General features: G+C 41.5%; 2 protein-coding genes across 3 annotated transcripts in view; both read right to left on the bottom strand.

The window, feature by feature from the left end:
* Positions 1 to 12,049, bottom strand: part of mtmr11 (myotubularin related protein 11) — a 43,258-nt gene extending 31,209 nt beyond the window's left edge. The window contains exons 1-2 of one of the 2 annotated variants that reach the window (XM_080769077.1): positions 11,936 to 12,049; positions 2,915 to 2,984 (exon numbers count right to left, since the gene is read on the bottom strand). In XM_080769077.1, the coding sequence (XP_080625203.1) occupies positions 2,915 to 2,984; positions 11,936 to 12,004 (139 nt within the window). In that variant the 5' untranslated portion in view covers positions 12,005 to 12,049. Of the gene's footprint in view, positions 1 to 2,914; positions 2,985 to 10,629; positions 11,117 to 11,935 lie in introns of those variants that run through there. The other variant, XM_080769078.1, reaches the window with a different exon arrangement.
* A 564-nt stretch (positions 12,050 to 12,613) lies between these two features.
* Positions 12,614 to 26,821, bottom strand: part of otud7b (OTU deubiquitinase 7B) — a 39,427-nt gene continuing 25,219 nt past the window's right edge. Inside the window, exons 7-12 of the mRNA XM_080769076.1 lie at positions 26,293 to 26,399; positions 25,544 to 25,671; positions 24,467 to 24,616; positions 23,338 to 23,452; positions 19,870 to 19,948; positions 12,614 to 18,489 (exon numbers count right to left, since the gene is read on the bottom strand). Of these exons, the coding sequence (XP_080625202.1) occupies positions 16,972 to 18,489; positions 19,870 to 19,948; positions 23,338 to 23,452; positions 24,467 to 24,616; positions 25,544 to 25,671; positions 26,293 to 26,399 (2,097 nt within the window). The 3' untranslated portion in view covers positions 12,614 to 16,971. The remainder of the gene's footprint in view (positions 18,490 to 19,869; positions 19,949 to 23,337; positions 23,453 to 24,466; positions 24,617 to 25,543; positions 25,672 to 26,292; positions 26,400 to 26,821) is intronic.

Here is a 26,821-nt window from a genome sequence, read left to right as displayed (position 1 = left end):
TTGCAATAAATGGTTTATGGTCAATCTGAGCTGAATTAAGTGTCTCAATGAAATGAGGGACCAGGGGGAGGGGAGCTTCAGTCAGTTCAGTGTGTGCTATATTGGGTTCTATTATGTGTGTGGATGCTTCAGCTACCAAGCCCACAGTCGACGCCACTGCTAATAGTCAATGCCCGTGTGCAAATTGAGATCAATTGCTCAACCCACTGACCTGATGAGAACAGCATGTGCAACAATCATGGGACTGACGGACAGAGGTTTCCTTATTTATATGTAGGACTGTTTAGTGTAGTCTCCAACAGTGGTTCTCAAACTTTTTAATTTCAAGGATCCCCATAACTCAAGAGTGTACAAATGGATAAATAATAGTAAAATAAATTATGGATCAATTTTATTCCATTTGTACACTCTCAGAGTTACACACCATTAATATAAGGGGGCATTTTGAGTGTTTCCAATGAGCCGACATGCACAATATCAGCACCCTAACTCTGCTTGACCAGAATGGATCAAGGAAGAGGTCCAATCAAAATTCTTTCCAATATGCCTGCTGTGCATAGAGCCTATATAATTGTAATACAATGCTGCTTTCAAATGAAAATCGAACATGAACAATGGACACAGTTGAGACTGACCACGTTCACCACGCACAGTACGGTAACATAAGAACATGGAGAGATGTTCCTCTGAGGAGGGTCTTGATCAAATGCCATTGTATGTGGATGGACAATATAGCCCCCAACGTGCCATTCAAAAGGCACATGATCTACCTATGGCTGTTTGCACTGCCCTGATCCATTCGCCCCCCACAGCTCAGCTCGGTTTCTGCTGCCCTGTGTCCCGGTGTCACCTGAGAACAATACTGTGCACAGTGAGCTGCGGCCATACATTGGGAATACGAAGAACATCTTTTGCCTAATAATGCATTATCGTAAGGCAATGTAGTGTGCCGGAAATTGCAGATCTACAAGCTCAAAACGCATCGCATCCACAAGCTTGTAGGTCCGCTATTTTCAACACGTGACACTGTCATACGACATTTATAAATGTCGTATATAAATCGGTGCATTAGTGTTTGATTAGGATTATGTCATATTGAAAATGAACACAAATTTTTCCTTAAGTTGTTTGGTTGGTGTTGTAGCTTTGTGTGTGCCACGTGTGTGTGTGTGTGTGTGTGTGTGTGTGCGTGCGCGTGTGTTAGAGAGGGAGCGAGAGTGCAGTACTGTAATGTGAAACCTCTCCAAGCTAGATCTTTCTCCACACTTGGTTTAGCTGCATTACAGGAGAAACCTTTCACTTATTTTGCTTTTTGCCTCGTACTGTACCTACAACCTCAGAACCCCAGTGTCCGTATTTCACAGTAGCACTCCCTCTCTTGAATTATTGGCAAGTGCAATTGTAGTAAATATACGTTAGTAGTAAGGAAGCCAGAGGGCTAACGGAGAGTAAAGACAGTCTGCATTTCACAGTGAAATGTTAACAGCTAAGAATAAGATCACTGTGCGACTTGTGTGGGCCTGAGAGACCATGGAAAGTATTTGACCAAAACTGATTTCAGGCAAACGGATTTGTCTGGGAAAGTTAATAACATGAGGAATGGATGCCCGCTTACAAAGTATAAGTGTGCTGAAAGTATACTGTATAATATATGTGGCTCGCTGTACTTCCATTTCCCCTCTATACCACATACACACCCTTACCTAAAACATCCTTAAAAATCCAGACGCAATCTGGGATCCCGGCTCTCTGATGGTCGTGCTACTGTGAAAAAGTGCTGATATGAGAGGTTAAAGATTAAGCTCGTATAGGGGTCAGGGCACTCTGGTGAGCCAACATTCCTGTGTAAAGTTTCTGCAGAAGTGTTTTGCTGACTGTAGGTGGTTGGAATATTATTACAGGGGTCCGCAGTTGCTGAGGCACTTTAAAGTTTAAATACAGTATTCATTTGTGTGCCGGCACAGAGTTCAAAATGTTTGGTTGATTGATTGATTGAAGTATTTATTAACAGTTTGCAGAATTACAGTACATTTCAAGCTCAACTCAATACAAAAACTGTTAACTGAGTGGACAACACCATAAAAGCATTACACTTGTTTAGTTGTTTACAATAGGGCCCACCGTTTTCAATTCATCAAAACATTTAGAGGCATACAAAGATACACTTCTATATAGCCAAAAACATGAAATCATAAGAGGGAAAAAGGGGGTGGGTGGAGGGTGGGATTCAGATTTTACGGTGGCCAGTTTCAAATTGCAGCCGTCCGTAGGTGCCCTTTGAGAGCGGTTTTGAAGGAATAAAGGGATCTGCATGTCTTAATACCCCGATTGCCCGGGGTTATTTAATCCATTAAATCATAGCGCCCGGCGATTTATAGTAGACGGAGCACTTTTACCGACGGACCGGATGTTATCCCTGTGTGGCTGTAGCAGATAGATGTAGCCAAAACACTCTAGAGGCGATCGACAACAACGGGAGGTATGATTAAATCTACCGCGACTAGCGACAGGACCGCGCTGGGCCGTCTAATACATGATCTTTGCTTAGAATTAGACGTTATGATTTAGATCAAGAGTTATAAGATGTTTGGTCTCGTCGGCTAAACAGGGGGGGAACATGACATCCCACTGTTGCGCAACATCGAGTGTTGCGCAACAGGCGCTCCCAGGCTGTGGAGCGATGTGATCGGTTTTTATATCAATACCGATCACATCGCTCTTTATGATGAATCTTCGTCCTGGGCGCTGGGTGTCACTAATTGAAAGGACGGTGAACTTCGTCCTGGGCGATCGGGGTGTTAATGGACACTTTAAATCTCATTCAATCAATTCCAATTAGGAGTGAGTCAATAACTCACTGTTTTCAAATTAAGAAGTAAAAGAAAAAAGAAGTGAATTGGCAGGGTGACCTTACCAGGGAGACAGCGAAGTCCAAACATATCTCGACTCCTGGCATTTACCCCACTCTGACTCAGCATCCTCTCCTATGTGGGAGAAACATTTCATGTTAGCATGGCAAAATTCTGACAAAACTGACTTAGTCTACCCCATTTTAGACATCCCTGTCAAAAACCATGACAAGCCCCTTAGCTCAGACGGAAATAATATGGAGGATGGGCTGTGCAGGGAAATGTATCTTGTTGTGAGGTAGGCTAAATTTATAGTACAATCATTGCTTTCTCAGAGTTGAACATTCTTTCAACTCAGTTATTTCTAAGCGTTTCTAAACATTGATTTTGTATAAATTATACAGTAGGTTACAGTACAGTAGGTTTAAAGGAGCATTCAGTGATTTGGAAAAAAACCAAGTCCCAATGGACTATCTGAATAATTCATAATCATATTAATTTTACTAGCAGCAACACACATTTTGTTCATATGAGAAGTCTAAGTAAGCCAGTTTATTGCGTGATATTGCATGTAGTAACTATCTTCACTTCACATTTCAACAAATTTTAGGTATTAATCTTTGACCCAGTCTGTTTCTCTCATTAAAGTCTGGTTCTTAATGACCAACTCCCAAAGACAAAGCTGACGACACAATGCTCTATGATTCTAAATTTCCATGTTGCAACTTGCAGTTCCTTTCTGCTCTCTCTGACGGTCATACAAGTCTCAAGCACTTCAAGCAGTTCTGCAAGCAATCCCACAGAACCACAGAGGTTACTTGCTATAATCAGAGTAGACTGCTAGTTTGCACATATGGATCTACTTAAGAGTTGCTACCACCCCCAGTGAACACCATTTACATTTATCGGACGGTAAGCTCAATTTATACTTGGTTGCAGATCTTTGGTAGCAGATCTTTGAGTTCAAAGCGCGCTGCTCTGCGATGCTTAGTGAGCTTGTAGATCGGCTATTGTCAGTATGCAACCAAGTAAGTATAAATCAGGCTTTAGAGATCACACAATGTGCTGGCCACTGGCCAGTCCACACACCATGAATGGAGGATATGGTGATACAGGTGGCAAATAAGCTAAGACTTACTCCAGATTCAGAACAAAAATAGAAAATGTCCTTGAGTTGAAGTCCAAGAAAACTATACATTATAAAGCCCCAGACTGCTACCTCAGCAATTCTTTGAGGCTCATAAAGGCTGTATTCATCATTATGTTCTATTTGTAGCGCTGGCTTTACCGTACGTACAATACTTGCATTTCTCTGAGTCAGCAAGGATTTGTGAACAAAAAACAATGAGGCCTGCACTCAGTAGACTGCGTTATGCTAACAATTTAGCAGTGTGATGAAGTCTGTGTTATCAACATGCTAATATAAACTTGAGCCTCACTCTCTCTCAGCACATGTCCTCCTTATTAAAACCAGACATATGAACAAGGACAACCTTTGCTCTTTGAGAAGTAGTAGTAAAATCATGCTCATTCATAGCTGGGTGTTTTCAGTGCATGTGAAACTTACTAGCTGTTCCATAAAAGGAGCCTGAAATTAGCTGGTAACCCTTTGGGGAGGATGCAGAGCATTGCAGACAGATTTGTTTATTCAAGCATTTAAATTTCATTTTTGAAGAATAATGAGAAGTGAATCAATCACAATCAAGCCTAGTTTTAGTGTTAACCAAACTGCAATCACTGAAATCAGCTTGGTGAAGTGTAAGAACATGTCCTATCCTAATCCAGGGCCACAAACAAAGCAATAAGAACAAAGGGTGATAGCAGGTTCAAATAAGTATGAACAATTAACTTCTAGGACATCATACCATAATTATTCCCTGCACACGCACAACATGAATCACCGAATGAAATGGTTAGTAGACGGTATACGATTTCTTTCAAATTGTCGGGGACCGTATACTACGTATATAGCATAATACAGTAGAACACACTACAGCGCATAAGTGAAGTCATGTGGGCAACTTGTATCTGGTGATGTAAAAGCTCCAAAATATATCCAACATAATACACTGTCTTAATTCTTTATGAGATATTCAGGATAAGGTCATGGTTATGGTTATGATTCCACCGATTTTACTAATCAAATAAAAATGGCTTAAACCCCAAATAGCTAACAAGGCATTTTTTAATTATAAGGAATCCTGCCTTATAGGAGGACACTAAACTTTAACAAGACTTTAGGTTCTGCTTGCTAGTACATTGTTCATTTTATTTCCATCTGGCTTTAAAAGTCTCAAGCTTTCCCTCCCTTTGAGCTTACATAGTCAACACCCACAGAAAACCCACAGCTGAATTCCTCACTCCTTTTTCAGAACATCAGAGGCTATTCAGAACATGTTTTGTTATTACTTTGATAAGTCAAGTTCCTTGAATCTGCCCTCTGGGACTTGCCAAGATAGTCAAACTATTCTTATGTCTCTTGTATTCTTATGTCTCAGGGTTGTTCCTCACAAGCTGCAGTAAGTGAACTTTTCTAGATAACACCACAAGATAGGAAGTCACATACAACAGTCGCTCTGCTCTAACAAAGGTTGCAGCACAATGTCAGTATACTTGTATTATGAGTTATGACTAATTAGTCATAATTAGTTGTAAAAAAAGATGACATTTTTGATCTCCGAAATAGAATTTGGGAACTTAACTCTTGACATCCAATAGGATAGGACTGAAGAGTAAACATCTGTCAAATCAGGGAAACCTTTATTTCTCAACTCAAGGAGTTACAAAATAATTCACAGGTATTCTTCTAAAATGCTAAAGGCACTGTTTTGATTTAAAGTACAGCACTACCGTTAGAATTAGCACAACAGAAAAACAAAACAGGTACAGAGGCAAATCACGAATGAGATAATGTCTAGGCAAATCATGACAACACTGTCCGTAATTCCCAGAATGGACAAAGAACACATTTCTTAGCTGGGCAGTCTACTGAGGCTTCACTATTTGCCTTGCTTCGTTGGATGGCCTTGGTGTGCAGTGCACCTCTCTATCACTTTCACTACTTCTTTCTTCCTTGTGCCTCCCTTCTGCCCTCCACAACTCCCTCCCCTTCTCCTTGGGGATGGCAGCCAAAGCCCATTGCGTTTTCCATTGCTCACGGCTTCCCCTCGCTACTGCGGCCAGACTTCTGCAGTCAGCATGCAGTTAGGGAACATACCTCTTCTTCCCCAAGAAATAGACAAAACTCATGACAGCAAGGGTGAATTGGGGGGGGGGGGGGACCCGTACCACATAAACCACACGTTGTGGAGGTTTAACATCCGTTGTTGAGAGCAAGAGCACAAGAATGGTTCCATTTTGGAATCCAGTTGGTGAGTTATTACACTTACCATGGGGGCAGTAAAACACAGGGCTTTTAGCTGCTGTTTGCTGTACAGAAATAGGTCATTGCCTGTTTGTTTGGGTTAGTACTCATTCATTTCCTCACATACACAGAGAAGGTTGAATGGCAGAGTCTAACAGGTAGCTTCAACAAAATAAGGATATGACTCATATGAGGTAGTTTTGCTAAACATTGCTTTGAAGTGTTTCGCGTATCAACCCCCCATTCAGACTTCAGAAATACACATGAATTGTTCTCCTGACTCCTGGATTGCTAGTTTGGGTTTAGTTATCGTATCTTTTCTGGTTACAGATATTGTCCTTCCAATACGTGAGGGGCTGTGTTTTGTCATTTACTATCATTTATTTTTAATAATTATTTTTGGAAAAGAATATGGGGAGGAGCCAGCGGAGGCAAAACAATTATAAAAAATAAATGAAAAAGCACAGCCCCTCACGTATTAGAAGCACAATATCAGTCACCAGAAAAAAGGATGGGTGTTTTCTATGAATTTATCATGGTTAAAATGGAGTTTGTATAGGAAAGAAAATAGGGGCGAGGCAGATAAAATGACTACCAAATATCTAAATACTGAATCGAACAACTTAAACACTGTCTGGGGTGTTCACAAAAGCCTGAGTAGATGATATAATTTTAATGACCAAGTTTTTCAAGTGAAATTTCCCTTTAATTAATAGTGTTCTTGGCATTGAATTGTGCCTTTTAGTTATCTAGACACCTGGCATTCTAAAGCTAAACCTTCCTCAAACAAGCCTTTCTAACACTGGAGTCCACAGTTTTATTTAACACTGACCTCCCTCTTTTAAAATAGTAGCCCGTTATGTAGGTCAATATCTTCAGTTCTGTTTGTGGCCTGTATAGACAGAGTCATAGCCTAACATGGAATGCTATTCATATTTCTACACTTCTTCAAAATGTGTTTCCATGACTTGCCTTGGTCACTGTAATCCTGAGCAATGCACTACCTGTATCACTACTAAGGTTAATCCATGCTCCAGATATGTACATTTGTTATATATAACACTAAATGTTGACATCCTCTCCAAGGACATTCATTGACTCACTTTTGAAATTCTATTCTTGTTTCAGTACTAGTCACTCATTCCCAACAATTACACATCTACAAAAGGGCACTAACAAAGCCATTTCATACACTCAAAACAACCTAGCCCCTACAGCCAAACCCCTTTCTCTTGGTGCTGGTTAATTATCACCCAATGCCAGATCAATACACCCACTAAAGAGGAGCATAAATCTGCTCTAAGCACTGAGAAGAGTTCATTGTTTTTGCTCCCTTCCAACATGGGGAGCTTGGGTAGCCCAGAGGCTGGTATGGTACTGGATCTTACATCTGGGTCCTGTGGGAGTGGGTGTGGGGGTCTGTGCCGTTATAGCCTGCTGCTATCGTGCCTAAATCTCCAAAACTAGTCTGGAAGGAGCTCAGCTGAACCCTTCTTTGACATTTTCAGTCTGCTGAGCTTTGTGGACTGCTTCAAATCCAGCTGACAGGATATACAGATAGAAGGGACAGCCAGCCACACGATTAATGTAGCACGGTCATACTGAAATTACACATCTGAATATCATATTTCACACATTATATTAAGTTGCCTCTTCACTTCATGATTCACTGCTGATGCCACACAATTAGGTCTGGTTACCAATGAAACAGGATGGATGAATGCATTCTCTCCTGAAATGAGATCCCAATTAACTAGATTCCCTTTTCCCAAGGCACTCTCAACACATAACTACTGAAGTGACAACCGATATTAGCCCTTATTGTTTCAGATATGACTTTACCTGACCATACAGTATCTATGCACTGCCACGCTGCCCTAATCTGAACAATTGGTATTCAAATTCATGATTTCCGCTAGGCAGACAAGCCTGCAGCCTGGCCAGGGTTGCCAAGTCCACTTATTTCCCGCAACTTTGTCTTGGTTTTTCCCCCCAGTCATGGGTAGTTAATTTTTTGGGCTTGTTTTAAAAAAAAATTGTATACTCTTTTGAAAATGGAACAAGTCAACATTTCTTTGATGTATATAAATACCCATTTGTTTGGGTGAGTGTGAATCACATTGAGTGACAGAAAGAATCGGTCTGGTATCTCTACTTATTAAACCCTGGCTAAAGTATGTGTGAAATAGTATAATAAATTATTAAAACATTCATTATATAGACATACATAGTAGTTACTATGATGCATCACATCTTTTTATTAGGATTATATGGCTATAATATTGGGCTTGTTTTGGATTTTTTTTTTTGAGGGGAGATTTGGCTTATATCTCTCATGAGAGTTGGCAACACTGAGCCCAGCCTGCACATCTCATTTTGAGATAATCAAATTCAAAACTGCTGTGCCTCGCTGCCACCGTCTCCATGGCGACAACCAGATGTTGTGCACATCACTCCAACTCCACATGCCTGGAGGCGGAGTTATGAGGCATCTGTTACCATTTCCCCCTGTGGCTGCTGAAAATAACAAGAGAGAGAGAGAGAGGGGGGGGGGGGGGGGGGGCAGGCAACACAAGGCCATTGACCCTGAGGAATTGGGGACTCTGAAGGAACTCATGTGTGCACTGCACATTTCTTTGTGATGTCTATCAAGTTCACTGTATCCCCTCCAGTAGCCCCTCTCGGAACCCTACATAAAGCTTTTGTGAAATTTGATTGTCGCTTTATGTAGGGTTCCTGGTCATGATAAGATTTTCTAATGCGATTGTTGGAACGCGGATATAAACAAACTCATCGTTTAGCCGATCGGCGCGGTATTACCACGTTTTTCCCTGTGTTGGCTTACGAATGTGCGAACTATAAGTACCTTACATACCTCTGATAAAATCTCCTGTGTCGCGGAAGTATTTTTAATCCATGTTTGATTAAAAATGTCGCTTTGATTTCCTCTTGTTTATTTACCGTTTATTGTACCGCCTCCCGATGTGCCGTTGGCTTGTGCCGGCTACGTCAAAGCTATAGCACCACTAGCTAGCCAGATAGGCGGTACAATGAGGTGTCAATAAACAAGGTAGGAAGAAGCGACATTTTTAATCAAACATAGATTAAAAATACTTAACGGCTTCCGCGACACAGGAGATTTTCTAAGAGGTATGTAAGGTACTTATAGTTCACACATTCGTAAGCCAACACACGTAAAAATGGCGTAAAACCGCGCAAGATCTTTTCTCCTTACGTGTTTACATTGTATTTGTGTGTGCTTGTGTGTGCGTAACTGATGGCAAACCCAGCGTGAACCAGGACCCAATGGGTAAAGTAATCAAAGTGTCAGAAACTTTACTACATTTGGGTTCTGCTTGTGGGGCTACCCCTCCAGGTGCTTTTACTGTCTAGGAGAATATTATTGGTCGTTTGAAATTCAGCAATTTATCCAACTACAACTACAGTGTCTAAGACATTTCAAAGTATTTAATTGCAGTGTGTGTAAGTGCACAAATGGACATGATGAGCTCAAGTCTCAGTATTTTCCTCATAATTAGGACCCCTCACAATAAAACAGTTAGCCCCCTATAATGTAAGAAGAGATTGTGCTCCAAAGCCTGCCTGTCTATAAACAAGCACAAAGATAGAGATCCCTTGTAAAACTACACATGTTTTCCCCCTGTTTTCCCAGTTTACAGCTGGGGGACATGTGATACACATGCAGGAATTAAACCTTTGACCATTTGTTTTGGAACAGTCTTTCAAAAAACACTGTCATCTCCTATGATGGACTGTGGACACATTAAAAACTAACACAATCCACACTGTAGGCCTATAACACTGCATGTCTACATTTATAGTTCTAGACTACAACTGAATGATTTGCTTCTTCTGTCATTATTGCTTCCTGACCACAAAAAGATTATACTATTTTTAAATAAATAAATAAAATAATAGTGTTTAAATGTCATAAATAACACCCATTTTCATCCAAAATACATAGCTCACATTAGGAAGTCAATATATCTGTCAGAAATGATCTGCAGAGAATGAACAGCTCTCCAGCCTCCAGTACCATGCTGACTCTGGAAGATGAGGAAAATTAATGCCACCGGTATTCATTTTTTTGACACCTTGCTTAATAGGTGATCCGAGTCCGCGTAGCTCTGTTCCATACCCCCAATGCCCTTTGCTGCCGTTGCATTAATCATTGCTCTAATGAAGGTATTAGCTATGGACCAGAGCTAGTCCGCGTTTGGAATGGATGGACAATCCTGTACACTACAGTACAAGTGGGTTCTGGGTTTTACAGAATCGGCTACAAGTAGCGGACTCCGCTATAATGTTATAACTTCTAGTTCTATGGAAGACTTACCCAAATACTTTTTCCAAATCGATTTGAAGATTATTATTATTTTGTTTTAATGAACTTACCTTCATATCTGGAACCATTTGTCTCACTTTGAACGTGGTTTTAGATCCTGTCAGCATTTTCAAGACCGAAGACGAGTTTTGTCCACAAAAATGAAATAGGGGGGGAAAATGCTACGTTTTTCTGTCAACTGTAAACTAGTCTTTTATCAACGAGGGGATGCGGTTTATTTCGCCCGACCCTTCCATCATACTCATGAAAAACCGTCAAATAAGGTCCAGTTCTTATACGAGCGGTAGCAGGCTACCGTGTACCGTCATCTACTGCTGCTAAAACAGAGGTGTTCAGTGTGGACAGCCAAACTCTTTTCACTCTTTTCATTCGTATTGGCTCTGACAGCATCCATGTCCTCAAGAAGAGCACGCCCTGTCGAAACCCTTCTTTTAAACAGTCGGGCTATTATTACTATTTACGTAGTTGGTTACCAGCTAGTAGTAGGAGAAATGAGTTCACCCGCAACTGCCAACCATAATGCTTTCCATTTGTTTATATCCCTTGCCATAGTGAGAATGAAAAGAAACAGAGAGAGCAATGGAGCTCTTAAAGGGCCAGCAGACCGTCTGGTATAGTGTGTACCAGACAGTGTTGTTTTTGGCAGCAAATTTTGATTTTAGTTTTAGTCATAGTCTCTTGAATAGTTTTCATTTCGTTTTTTATTTTAGTCACCTGGAATGTCTTAGTGTTGTTAGTCTAGTTTTAGTCGACTAAATATCATAGGAGTTTAGTTTACTAAATCTACAGTTGATTAATGATTTAGTCAGCTAAAATGTATTTTGGCGGGCCTTGAGGCCGTCCACAGTCGTAATGACTGTTTTTATACTTGCTGAGTCATCATAGCTTAGTTTTCATTTAGTTTTTGTCAGTGAAAAAAGGTAGTCGACGAACATTTTTCGTCTTAGTTTTAGTCGACGAAAACAACACTGGTACCAGAGCCATAGAGTGTGTACGAGACAGCTAGGATGGACAGGACACGGTCTAGTACAATTAATATAAAAGCTAAAAGGTGTTGCTGTTGTCCCAAAAAGCGTCCCATCGCAACCAACACTAGTGCTGTTGTGGTTGTAGATCTGTTATTTTTGGCCATGCAGCGACACTCTCATGTCATGGAACATAGTGTGTGTAGCACGCATTAAATAGAGACGATCTTCATTCTTCAAGCTATCATCAACCATTCATTGGATGCATTTGACTGAAGAGCTAGTAGGCCTAGTACAGATTTGACAGATTCTCAAGATAAGTTAGGCCAACACCGTTCTCAAAGGCCACCTGACGGCTGCAATTTTTTTTTTCTTTTTCTTTTACAAATACCTTCTGATGATCCTTCTGTATGAGAGGGACGCCTCTCTTGTCTTCCATCCAAACATAGAAACGATCCATAATGTTTTCTGGAAGATGATATTGGAAACAAATTCAGCATAAATTCCTTCCAATATAAGAAATGGAAATTTTGAATACTTTCCTGAGGTACAGTGTATCCTCCCTAAATGAACAGGTGGAGAGACTCCCTCCCTCTCTCTGAACCATAATAGAAAGAGGTCTGGATTTTTTACCACATGCGAAACTGTTCAATATTACATAAGGGTCTCCGATTTCTCTAATACATAAAACAGCCCCAGACACAGGACCTTGCATCATCTGAGCTGGAGTTTTTCAGTGATACATAATGCAGCAAGGTTAAGCAAATACAAAAAGGACCAAATAACAAATTAGTACCAACAGTCAGAACTTTGCTGAAGCAACAAATTATCTTTCAACAATAATTATGATGAATGTTTATACCATTCCAGTTCATTGCAGATGTTCACCTTGTCCTGGTCACCTTATAGGGTCTAAAAGGGTACGTTTTTCCAAATGATTCCCCAGTTTTTGAGTAGCACTCTGTGTACCTATTATTCATACAAAATCATTAGCAGGCACATGGTAGTAACATAGTATTGTTAAATGGATGGTAAGTAGCCTAGTTAAAAAAAAAGAGAGAGAGAGAGATTCTTGAAATACCATGAGAATTTATTCAAACGGTGCAAAAAATTAATAACAACCTAACATAAAATCTGATGTTCTTCTATCCAGATTGCACGTTCACACAGCCTGGGCTCTCCTTCCAAAACATTAATAGATAAAACAATTTAAAACAACAGGTCAGAAAACCAAGACAACTGAAATCATCTCAAAGTAATGCACAAATTTGGTTAATTGAATTGCCATTTACATGCAACAGTTCCAGTCCCATGCAGCTAAAATAATCCCATGTTAATGTTGCTGATGATGACTAACCTGTCCCATACAAATGACAGCAAGTGTACAAAATTAAATAATAAAAAAAAATGTCAGTAACTGCTTAAGACAAATTCTGTCACTCTGCTCTGATTTGGAGGAAATTGGCTGGGACAAAAAGAGCATGAATTGAAAAACCACCCATCCAATTTTCACTCACCGTTATGGTTTAGCATAGCACAGATTGGTGGCTGTAGAAAAAGGAACTTGTAAAAAAAATCTAATTAACTCAAAAACAAAAGCCAGTCTGCTAAACAGTTAATCCTAAATTATACTCTAACATGGTGGTGTCGCTCATCAACATCAGTTATTGTTGCCATGCGACACATCGTGCCATGAAGTATAAATGAGGGTTTAGCCATATAAGAAAGAACATCCTAAGTAATCTCAACTAAACATTCCACAAGGAGACCTCTGAAAAAAAGAGAAAGAAATATCTTACTATAAATATATTCTCATTTCATATTTTGCTAGGTCAGCAAAGAGGAAATTTGTTTGCCACAGAGTAAGCCTTGAGTTTGAAGGGGCTCACTTGGGAACTGCCATAAACAGCCAAAATGTCACTTCCTGATCCAACACTGATTTTCCAACTGAAATTCAGGTGCTTACAAGTCAATCATCCACTCTTTTAGTGTCTGACAATATACATTCTTATCTTTTAAAAACACTGTAAAACTTTGGGTTTACAAAAATAACTCAAAAAACTTGTTTATACAACCTCTCATAGTTTTTTTTCTTTTTTCTATTAAATACAAAAAATGTGTTTGCAGTCAGTAAAGTCCAATGTTCCAACATGTTCTGTGAGGCATCCACGTTCTTAATGGATAAAAAAAAAAAAATTGAGCTGTGGCCATAAGCCAATGATTTTATGGGAAGGGAAGTGAAAACACATACACAAACATACTTTAAGACAGGCATTATCCCATAATAGATTTAGCTTGTGCCTGCCTAATTTGTTTGACATAATTCATTGCAGATTTATTCAGCATTAGTGAGTGTACACATCAACACACACACACAAACACATCATACCGTGTGAGTGTGGGGGGTCCTTCCATTTTACATTATTAACTGAAATGCAAAGCAGAAGTTCATTTCTTGAAAATATGCCAAAAAGTAGATGGTATCGATCATACAGTATTTGTACTAATTGACCCCCAATATTTTCCATGTTATTTTTGGTATAGGGTATGACAAATTCCTACACTGAATAATAAAAATACAAGTGTGCCATCCATTGGCCAAGGCAGTGAATTGCATACTCAATTGTGCTTTGAAATGTTCAAGACTGAATGATCAACCGATGTCAGAGATAATACAGTCAAAGAGTAGGACAGCTACTTTTGTTGTCAGCTTCTTTAAACAAACTCTTTACGAGTTAACATGGCTCATTATTAATGTGTGGAGAAAAAAAAAACACAGCTACTAAATACACTGAGTACCATTCATATAGACTGAATTTAGAAATAATAACAAGGAAGACTTCAGGTTTCTGACTGCAGATCAATTTGATATGCCTCACTGCAAAAACATGAGACAACAGCAATAAGTTCAACATTTAACAAAAAAAGAGGAGATGTTTCCATTTGCTTTGTTTCTTTTCCTTTTTTTGTGGGGACATGGGAACGGAAATGAATCTGCTGCAAATAAAACTAGTAGTGTAAATACTTGGTGCTTATCTTGTATAACATACTGACAAGATTATAATGCCACAAGGACAAAGACTGAAAAAGGCAACGAGGAAACTGAGCTAGATGGTGACACTGGCACCAAAAACGTTGTACACAGTAAAATCATCAGTGTTAATCTATCCATTTGTAACTTGGAGCGTGTACAAAATTTACCCTTTTGTACACTGTGACTGAGTTAAATGAACACTGATAATTTTACAATGTAGCTACGCCGCAACAGAGCCCCTCTTTATAGAAGGTTCCCACTCATGCACCTGCACTCCAGCACAGGAGGTGGCAGTGTATGCAGTTCTGACATGAGCAAAGGACAACAGTCACACCCCTTCAAAAACAGTAACATGTCTAATGGACATCAGGAAAGTGCTTGAATTTGTGCAGAAAAGAGGTTAAGGACTGCTTTGGGTGGCTTGAACACTTGGAAGTTGACAAATCAAAGTTGGTAATTTGGGGTGAGCATCCAATCCAAACGAATGTAATTAGGAGGATGTCCCTTTAGTCAGGATAGCATACAGGTATCATTTACATTGTTTTTCTGATCACAACAGGCCCAATTAAGGGAATGTATGTTAACATGTTTAACATTCTTACCATAAGAGAAAATATGTTTTCTTTAGTAACATCACAGTGACCTGCATACTATATAGTCACTGAATAAAACATATGTTAATGCATTGTACATGCCATTTTTAAATTTGTGTCATACACAAATATTGGCTGTTTTACATATCACGGTGGGATATAAAAACACCAACGGAATACATCTGCCATAACTGGAGACATCCCCAAATTTCTATTAGCAACCCAGAACAATTATTCGTTGATTCTGTTAATTTGCTCTCAAAGTTAATATCACATCAAAAAAATATATTCCTTTTATCTTTCACAGAAAAGGAAATGAATAATTTAGTATATCAGAATATAGCACTGTCTTCGGTAATGACAGGTGTCTCCAACATGTGTTTTGAAATTACAGTCCAATGAAGCAACATATGTGATGAAATTAACTTTGGTTGCGTGTAATTGCAATATTATAGTTACATTGGCTACAAAAATGAAACACCTATCCACTATCGTGGATAGCAAAACAGGAAGACCCATGTGAGGGACAGTAAAGCCTGATTTATACTTCGTCATAGATGTTGTGAGCTTCTAGATCTGCTGTTTTATTGTCATGCGTTGCTTTGTGAGCTGTTAGATCTGCCCTTTCTGGCAAGCGACAGCGTCGTACGATGGAGTATAAATTAAGCATAGCATTTCATCCGCCGTGAAAAAAAAAGTTGTGTCGACAGCATTTTTAGCTCTCTGCTGCATTGTTTCTGCAACACCCATGTCAGTATTCTATATTTGCAATGTTCTTAATCTTCAAAATGCTGACATCTTGGCCTCATTCAGCAAGAAAAAACAAAATGGTTTTGACAAAGCATGCCAGAGAGATGCCATTAACAGTGTAGAGCAGATGTGCTGAATGCATGGTGGTTTATCTGTTGCATTCCGGAACATTAGCACCACCGCAACCCGCGGTAACTCATTAGCATAGCACGATAGTGTGGCTTTGCATTACGTGTATGATGACCAATAAATAACTCAAGAAGGAATAACCCTGCTCTTTCCCGAGGAACATGAAACACCAGCATCTTAGTAACAGTAGTGTAAAATCTGCAGTAACGCTGAAATAACCCAAAACTGGATGTGTCTTCAAATGGTCAAACACCCATCAATTTCCCAAGCCGTATATTCTCACCACCAATGGAGTGAAGGTACCCAAGCTTTTTTCAGTTTGTGCTTATTTTGTAGTGTATTATGTGTGTGTTGAACTGTGTTCGCGTATTAGTGCATGTGTTTGTATGCCTGTGTGAGTGTGTGTGTGTTAGTGATTTTATTTGTGGTGCGGTTGCCTGCCGTATACATTCTCTCCACCAGGAGGAGACAGTAGCAAGGCATTCAACAAAGATAATGAGGAGAGCCTGCAGCTCATGCACGCACACTCACTCATACACACACACACACACACACACACACACACACACACACACACACACACACACACACACACACACACACACACACACACACACACACACACACATACACACAATGCCTGTATAAGAGCCACAGCAAAATGTAACAGAAGTGCAGTTAGTTCTATAATCTAATGTGGGACCCTGGCCGTCAGCAACCATTCCTTTACCTCTATGGTCATGTCGAACCTGTTTGCAATACACTACTGTTGCCTTTTCTCTCCAACAGGAAGTGACGCAGCTGAGAAGGGAAAAGGCCGGTCTTGCCTCTCTCCTGTCCTGTCAGAGGTTGACCCACGTAGCCTTATTTTATACTGAAAAGGCCACTCTTACAGAAAACTCGAAACCCGATAAAGTCTGTTCAGAACCTATGGATAGCTGGTTCTGTCTCCCTCCTCTTCAGCTCTTCTCGGTAGCAGTAGGAGCAATAGTTGCCCGTCTCTGGGTGTCCGTAGTAGGTGCAGCTGGGTGTCCTGCAGCGGGTGGACTGCAGACCAGCCAGACCACCAGCACTGCCCAGTGAGTAGTGTCTAACCGGGGGTGGCCCGTTCCGAGAGTCCAAGCTGGAGCGCATGTCCCGGAGGCCATTGCTGTAGCCTCCACCCGCCGGCTCAGACACAAGGTAGTCCGGCGTGTCGTGTTCAGTTGGGTAGGAGGGAGTGAGGCGGGAGGGGCTGAGGGAGGCGGGGGCTTGCGGGTAGTTGTAGTGGGGCTGGACAGGGCCCTGTGCCGTGGGGCAATGGCGGGGGAGGGTAGCATAAGAGGGCAGACCTGGGTAGGAGGAAGCGGGGGAGCCACCAGCTAGCTGCCGCCGTGTGTCCATGTAGCCGTGCATATGGAGGTGCTGAGTAAGGGGTGCTGGGGCAGGAGGCTGGTCTACAAAGGAAGGGCGGGGGATAGGAACAACACCAGAGTACATAGAAGGGCTGAAGGAGGAAGACTTCAGTTGGTTGAAGGAGGCTGCTGAGCTCTCCGAAAGCTCCTCTTTGGCTTCATAAGGCCGATAGCCCACGTCGGTGCTGCCCAGGGCCTCCTTCTTGGGTGGCTGGATGCCGTTGGTGACGCCTTTCCTCTCCGTGTCCCGGCGCTGCTGTTCCTGCTCAACTCGGAAGCGTTCCTCCGCATCAGCCAGATAGCGCTGGATCATCTCTTCCTGAAAGGGCTGGCGGTTACTGGTGGTGAGAAGGCCAGCAAAGATGAATTTCCTCTCGCCCTGCATAGCGCCACGCAAGATGCCCAGGCTCACCTTGACATCAGCACTATATTTGTAGGGATCCTGCTCGGTGCTGCTCCCACCATTGCTGCTGATACTGCTTGTCCCGTTGAGCCGTTCGCTGCCTGACGAGGGTGAGCCTTTCCCAGAGTCTTCGGAGGCATTGGCTGAGGGTGAACTGTCCTTACTGCCTTTCCTTCCCCTCAACGAGCCCTTCTTCTTCTCCCCACCCTCCTGCTTGGCTCCTCCTGCTCCTGCGTTTTTACCTGTCATCAGCCCACCCACATTCTTCTTCAACTTGCTGCCCAGGCTCTTGCCAAAGCTGCCAAGCTTATTGGCCACAGAGTCTGCCCTCTTCTTGTCTTTGTCTTTGTCTTTATCTTTATCTTTATCTTTATCTTTATCTTTGTCTTTGTCTTTCTTGCTCTTGTCCTTCCCTATTGTACCTGTCCCCGAAGAGCTGTTGCTGGATGAGCTGGATGAGGAGGAGGAGCTGTTTTTGCTCGAGGTCCCGCCTCCATTTACCGTTGTCGTGGTGGTTGTGTCTCCATTGCCATTGGAGCTGCTGCTAACCGACTCTTTATCTGACTCTCCTGAGTCTGGGGGCGTGCGGGCATCCTCTCCTGCAGATGCTGTGGGAGACTCAGGCTGGGCCAGAGGAGCTTGCTGGAGGGAGACAGATGAGCTCTCATAAAGACAGATACATGCATACAGTATATGGGACAATGAACCCCCCAACCCAGGACTGGCTAGCACAAATTAACAAGCTAAAGTTAGCCCATCTTAAGGCAAGCCATCATTAATGGGTATACTTTTACAAAACTTAAACAAATCAATTTGATTGTAAATCAATTTGAAGGATAATTACAATGTTTTGGTATCCGTTAAACTTCTAGGTTAGGGTTAACAAATTGCACATCTGATTGAAGCCTGTATTTTGTGGGTAAATAAAAATGTTATCAAATGTTTGTTTGGTTTTCATACGCAAATCATGAATTGTTTAATTCTCAATTTACAACATGGAAGCATTTTAAACCAAAGCCTACAATTGAGAGCTTACATTAAGAGCTACACTAACTGCATTACACACTAATTAACTGATTTGATCTAGACAAAGACGTATTAGAAAATAATTTACAGTCCAAATTTCAGGCTTGTTATGAATCGCAAACACAAGCAGTCACAAGTTTAGAAATAAAGAGAAACTCTGGAATGGGGCAAAATGTTGCAGGGTAGCCAACTGAGAAAATAGAACAGAAAATCAGATGACTGGGAGCAGAACTGTTCTCATTCCTGCCAGTTCCTTTGAGAGGCTCTAAAATGAATAATGCCATACTGGGAAACCGTATAACCTAGATGATAATGCATCATTCTCATCAAAAGAAACTATGAGTAGTCATAAAATATCCCCCTGTTTGCCAAGGCATTCCGTAGGGCTAACATAAGTGGACACAGCTCCTATCGTAGAGCCATTATTAAATCTTAGAAGCAATTATATTACAGGAAACTCCATGGCTACCTCTCACTTGCAAGCTAACCGTGAAATTGCCATGAACTTGTTATCCTTCCTACAGTAACTAGCTGGCATCAGTGTGTGGCACACAAGGGGGCCATTGACACAGTGGCTGTGTGGCGTCATTTTATGACCTTAACAGCCCAGTGTGGTTTGTTTTCACACAGAATTTATATACCAGAGAGAAGACGACAGACCTGATAAAAAACACATTAGGGCCTGCTTACAATAAAAACATGTACTGTAGTTCCATACAACAAAAACACAGCCCTCACATTTGCGTATCATTCCTTTAGCTTGGATGTCAGATGCATGTTGAGAGGAGAGGGTGGGAATGTTTTTAAAAAGGAAATGATTATACTGATGCAATAAACATCTTCTGATGAGGCAACACTGCAAGCTTCACTTAAAGCCTAATTTATATTTATATTCTTTTTGCCTCAAAAAGACTGGCGAGTGTCGTGACTTTAAATCTGGTTTTGGCACAGGCTGGAGGAGATTTCTCAGGCTTTTATGTGGAATGTCACCTGTACCTCACAAGGCAGGGGCAGCCACGTCACTGTCATGTAGCTGTGCAACATCTGGAGCTTGGCCTCCAATGACAAAGCCACACTGGAAAGATAGAAATGGAATAATCATGGTGTGAAACATGTCAAAGGTTATTCTACCTGAACCCCAGTGAATGTGTACAGTACATAAAGACATACAGTACATTCTGATGCTGCTATTCAACTACTATTGACATTTTGAATAGAATAGAATAAAAATAAAAATATCACCCTTAAATGGTGTTTTTTTGTTGTGACGTCCATTTTGATATGTTGATATAAACTTGTTTCCATTGGAAATACTGGGATACTATTCTGTTAATGTAGGCTAGTATGTAAATGGAATAAGTAGTTCATAAAAGGCCTCAACCGTTCTATTCAGGCTTTGTATCAAGTGGGGACTGGGGACTTCATAGAACCTGAATAGAACGGTTGAGGTGGCTGCACTGAAATGAGCTCTCCTCTCCATGAATGAATGAAATGCCAAGACACTACTATGCCATTTCACCACTGAAATGCAGAAAAAGTAGGTTAGTTTTCTTAGTCGTGACCAATGAGAAGCAGATTGAGCATGGAAGGAACACGTTATTCCGACCAGTTCCTTTCCCCTCCATCAGGCGCCCCGGTTGGCCAGGGGGAGGTAGTTTAGAGACCAGGATTACTGCATGTTTTTTGTGGGGGTACCTACCCTAGGGGACACGGGGAGAACATGCAAACTCCACACAGAGGGGCCCTTTCGCAAACCCAGCGGGAATCGAACCCAGGACCTTCTAGCTGTGAGGTGACAGCACTAACGACTGTGCCACCGTGCCCCCCTGTAGTAGTAGTACAGTAGTTATCAATGTATCGAGTATCAAGTAGTATTTCGCTACTAATTAGAAGACAAGCATTTTATGGCTTGGCCCTGTCTTATCACTGCTTATCACATTGACTAGGATATACATGAGATCCAAATGACTCTCTGTGTGCATGTACACATCCTCTGTGCCGATGGCTTAATGTTAATTCAGTAGCTTTCTCCAAATGGCAACATAAAATAACTGCAATACTATATCCGGGTGGCAGCCGGAAATTAGACGGCACCCGGGAGCAGTATGGGTTAGCGCCCCAGCCTGTGTCTTCCGTGAGGAAGAAGCCCAACAAACCCACGGTGAGGCCTTTAGGAGGGCCATGCAAGCCTCAAGCGGAGCCTGCGGCACCACCAAGGGCAAGGTGGAGCCTGCGGAACCGTTGCGGCTTGAGAATCCACCATTCCTGAATAAAGTGCCTGGTGCTGGGAGTCTGGTGCAACGCACAGGGCCTGACCTGGTGAGAGCAGGAGTGGATCTGGTGAGACGTAGGAGGGGCCCGGACAGGTGTCAACCCACAGAGCCTAGTCCTTCCATGTGCCAGAATGGTACCTCCCAGTCCCGGCAGAGTAGTTCAGGAGGAATGGATTGTGTGGCCCTGGTTTTTCCCTAATGGGACTTATCGAGGGTAGCTACTGGGACGTAAGTCGGGACTTGATCACTCCCGGCTGGGTCACCTGAGTGAGGGGTATGATGTTGCGAGACCCGAAACCCTGATGACCTTGGGATACATCACTGAGGATACGTTCCAGGTGCATCCATTTACGTATGTATTTTGTTATAGGGAATAAGTGGCCAGTATCAACATTTAATGTCAAGAATAATCTAAGCATCCACAGGACCAAAGCGCCTGGCCTGAATTCAATCCCTGCTGCAGACCGTGTACACAAGTGTTCATTTAACCCAGAGAGTTTGTGCACTCTTGGGACTTACAAAAGGATAAATTAACAATGATGATTTTGGACCAAATAGCAACGGATCATTACATGAGATAAACTGCTGAACTAAATCTCTTTGTATTTGGACAGGCTAGCATTGAACCATTCATTGGTTTTGCTGTAGTGAAGCACTCATCTCAATATATCACCGTTAATCCTTATTAACACATTTAGTACCGGAACTGCATCAAAATAAAGGCGTTGCTTGCGCCGGAGTAATCGCCAGAGTAGTGATCGCTTCCATTTTGAAAGCCATGAACCGGAAATACTTTCTTAAAAAAGTTGACTGACAAAGTGCCATCACAATCTCCGATCATCTTAATATATTTATATACGCTACAAAAAGAGTTCATATTTTGCGGGAGAGACGGATGAGGAGCAGAAACGCAGCGCCAGCATATCGATCCATTCATCACCACGGAGAGCGCCCTGGATGAGGAGATACGAGTCATTCTTTCCGCCGCGCTAACATGGGAGTCAATGACAAGCTAATAGTTTCACAGAGCGTTAGCATACGGCAAGCGAAAAGCGAAATGCCAAAAAAAAAAGAAGTAATTATTCTGAATATTATTATCTCGCCCCGCGTCGTTTGGACGTCGCTAGGACGTCCACAGACGTCTAAGGCACCTCTCGGTTCCAATCCTTATGACGTTTCAGGACGTGTTATGTACAAAATGTGTTAAGTGTTAAATCAATACAGATCATTTAGCCAGGTTTCAATGTAGGCACTCGCACTAAATCGGCACCCGTACAATAGGTTTTACTGATATTACAGTACTATGTACTGTCTACAAGACTACAATGTTTCTAACATCAACAGAACCTACGTACATTTAGAAGACGTTTTATTCATTAAGAAGTGATTAAAGTCGATGCAAAGAAAATTGTAATATATCAATTTATAAATGGAAATACACAAACATTGTCATCAACTGAAGTAACCAGTCCACTTAGTTATTTTTACTTAGCTGCTATTTTGGGTATTCTCTGCTCCATTCATAGAAGGTATGTACAACTAATCTCATTGTCACTAATCTGGAGTCAGAAGTGAATCCTTAAACACTGACACTCTGTCCTTAATTCCCAGTGCCACCATACGCGTTCACTTTAAGTGAAGGAGTTTGACCGCCCCCCGCACACTCAACACACACACACTTTAGTATCATTGGCACAAGCACACACCGTAGTATCATTGGCACAAGCACACACCGTTTAGCTCTCGCCAGAAACGTGGTACAAAGGCACAAGTTACATCCGAATTTTGGATGGCGGAAGATCCACCATGGACAGCTCTGCTGGATTCCGACTTATGGAGGTTTGAAAATCCTGCTTGTAACCGAGTTAAACGGAGATCAGATTTGATGTCCCATAGCTGGTGTTGCGTTGCCATAGCAACCGGACTAATGTTAAAAGCTGCTGTGGGGCTCAACCATAATATACACATAGTATACGTTGGGGTACGTATATATACGGACCTGGCTGATAAAGTCCCCTAGCGGGGACCTAGGGTATACAGTATATACGGACCTGGGAGAAAAATAGTTAAGGGATAGCCGTGTGTGAGTGAGTGAGTGAGTGACTGTTTGTGTACACATTCAGAAGTTAACTTTCTAAGAAAACTCTTGGATGTAAATGCACAGAATGATTCTTTAGAAAGATCACCACACCTTGCCAGCATCACGTTGTCTGTGTCATCCTTCCCCCACTCCCAGTCCTTCCCAGGGTCCACGGCAAAGTGCACAGGCAACATCTTGTGCTCCGAGTCAGTAAGAGGGATAACCACTGAGAAGAGCACAAACGCAAACACACTCAATCTTCTCTGTAGGCATTCTTTCAGTTGCCCACAAAGCCAAATGTTGGTAGCAATTAACCATGTACTTGTAGTGGTAAAAAGAAAGACATTTTTACTTCAAACGACTTATGATTGCAGTGAGAAATAGTAAGTCACACCACTACAGTAACCAGATGGACTTGGTCAATTCCCACAAAGGTGATAAGTTGTTCAAGTAAAATCTCTATTATCCCACAAGGGAAATTTGATTTGTTAAATTAAAGTAAATGTTAGTTAGATAGTTGTGGTGAAAGATTAATCTCTTTCACCTTCACCTATGAAATAAAATAAAACTCAAAATGGTAACCATCTAGGCCAGTGACAGAGAGACTGTCTCTGAATGATGGGAACAGATTTCCTGTTCTGTAATCTGTAAACAGTTATTTGTCAAAAATGATCCATGTTGGTTCTGGAATTAATGTTTAGCAGTGTTTCTCAAAATTGTTCATGTCAAGGACCGCCAAATTAATACAATCCATCTTTTACATTTGGCTGCGGATCTACATCAGAAAATATTTTGTGTCAGGTACCTCCTTACAATATTTGTGTTCCAAAATATTCTAATGATTAAAAACAATAGCAGATCTACAAGCTCAAAATGCGGAACGATTGTATATTATCTATTTTCAAATAGCCGATGTATAGGTTTAAAGTGATTAAACATATTTTTATGCTATATTAACAAATATCCTCCAAGAACCCTATCCAGGGGTACTTACTTTTATGTCAGAAAGGGTAGTTATAAGTCCATAAAGATTGACAGCGTGCCACTTTTAATATCATTTAAAAAAGCCAAGGATGCTTTCAGTCCCCCATGTATCGCAACACTGCAACATTTGGACAAGCATGTATCGGCTATATACAAATTCTTAGCACTCGTTTTTAAACCACAATGTACACACATAATACTGTGGTTGCAGATGGTTAAAAGATGCAGATTATGGTGATAAATGACATAATATTACCTTGCTCTTTGGAGCTGTCCTTCTGCTCCATGGAGACTAGGGCAGAGAAATGTGCCTGGTCGTATGCCAGGACCAGAGGCGAGCGATGGCACTTTGCAGCAGGCACCTCCAGGGGTAAGTAGATGCCTCCAAACGGGATGGGAGCAAAGGCTATGAGGAGAGTGATGGGTAATGAGGACATTAACTATCTGAAAAGCATGGGCATCACAGACCTTTTATAACGTTTTTTTAAATGATTAGTTAAAAAAACACTTTACCATGATATAGTAGTGATGTCAAAGATTCATTATTACTCCACTTGCTTATTATTATCGTCACAAGTTGTTGGAGAAATGTATTGTGGGTAATGACCCCCAGACCACCTGTGAGATTGTCCCATCCCACATTTTCAATGCTTTCTACGCCCATGCCTCTACGGATTATAAAATTACATAACCATTAACGTGGTTACGTTTAAAATTTTAAAAATGTAAGTGGTAGAAGGGTCATTTACATTTTCCTCTTAATTTAAACAAAGCCTTAGCCTGGCTCCAGCCCCTGAATGCCCCCACTGCGGTAACTCACGACCGTATCAATCTGGCTATTAAATCGACGTATGATAAATAGTTTCTTTGAAGACACGAGAGGTTTTATAAACATCATCATCCGACATATTTTACCGCTTTTGTTTACATGCTAGTAGCGCTCGTTGGTTTGTTTGTTTGGTTAGCAAACGGGTTAGCCATAGCCACATGATTGACAACAACGTCATCTGCTTTCCTACTATTCTGATTGGTTGGTATGAACCAATCACCGAATACTGCCTCTTTGGCAACGCCCATCCCAGAAACGGTTGTAGTAGGGAGGGCTTTCAGACTGAATAATGGAGTGAAACGAAATGAAAATTCAGGCTGAGTGTCAGGCTAACAAAGCCTGGGAATATCTCGAAAATATGGGAGGCAAATTAACAGTGCCATAATAGTATTAGTAATGACTTTATGGTGGCAGCAGTTTTTCTAAATGGAATATAGACTTTAGTGGGACGAAACCCTTAATTTTTAAATATATTATAGCACAGGTCCGGCATGTGGCACTTACCCTCTCCTCCAGAGTCCCTGAGCATGGTGTCTGCCACCACCACTATGGGTCTCCTGAGGACATGGGCCAGTACAAACACATGGAATTCCTCTAAACTCTCGTAGACGGGCTCCTCAGAGGTCTCCACCCTGCACACAATACAACAGAACACATAATGAGGCATAGACATAAGTCGCACTATTGTCAAGATTTAAAATAAAAAAAAGAAAGAAAAGAAACAGAGCAAACTTTGACATAGCAGGTTGATTATAATGCGTCAAATCCAACTTTTATGTTAGAAGAGACCTCATGCATAACCCCTTAACCTTGAATGAAGATGGAAGGAATGAATTTTCACAATCGCTTATATAGCCATTTTTGGGGCTTTGTGGCCTGGTCACGAAGTGAAAACCCACAGACATGCAGGGAACAGCATAGAAAGATGCCAGCATTTTTTAGAGGATCTGCTAAAAAACAAAGAACCACATTTAGACAAACCTCAATGTGAGCGTTGGGGTTACACAGGGTTAACATTCGCTAAAATAAACTCTTAATACATTCCTCTCGTTGGCCTTACACTAGGCACACAACAAAATAAAGCTCAAGTGCCACTTTTCTGTTACAGCAAGCGGCATACGGACTGAAGTAGGGCCGCCCAGTCAGACCCTATTACTATGACTATCTCGTTGTGTTTGTTCATGAATAAAAACATGAGTGGGACTAGCTGTGCAGGACCAACAGTCCCTGCGTTGTCTTGAGCCAGGCCTTACCCATTGGTGGTGTTGGTGCTGTAGTGTATCCTGGGCTCACTGGAGGCCAGTTTCAACAGGTCGTTCCATTCCTTCTGCCACTCCTCCTCTGTGTACAGCAGGCCAGACTGAGAGAGAGAGAGAGAAAGAGACACACACACACACACACACACACACACACACACTTTATTAAATATTATTTTTTACTTGGCATGCTAACCCAAATTAACCCCTACTTTAGCACATCTAATCCTAACCCCAGAATTCCTATCTTAATCTTAACCATAACCTCTCACCCCGTCCCCAATTATAATGGCTAAGATGAAACTTTTGTAAATCTAATAAAAAAAAATACACACACACACACACACACACACACACACACACACACACACACACACACACAGAACGGTCTTGCGCCGCAGTATCTCTGTGACCTTATAGGGGTTTATACTCCCTCAAGGTCATTGCGTTCTGCTGGCCAGTTGAATCTCCAGGTCACAAAAAAGGCACGTTTAAAGACCATAGGTGACCGAGCCTTTTCTGTCAT

This window comes from Protomyctophum bolini (genome assembly GCF_963924005.1).
Source record: "Protomyctophum bolini genome assembly, chromosome: 7".
Classification (NCBI taxonomy): domain Eukaryota; kingdom Metazoa; phylum Chordata; class Actinopteri; order Myctophiformes; family Myctophidae; genus Protomyctophum; species Protomyctophum bolini.
The sequence above is the reverse complement of the archived record's forward strand: the minus strand, read 5'-3'. Positions and strand labels throughout refer to the sequence as shown.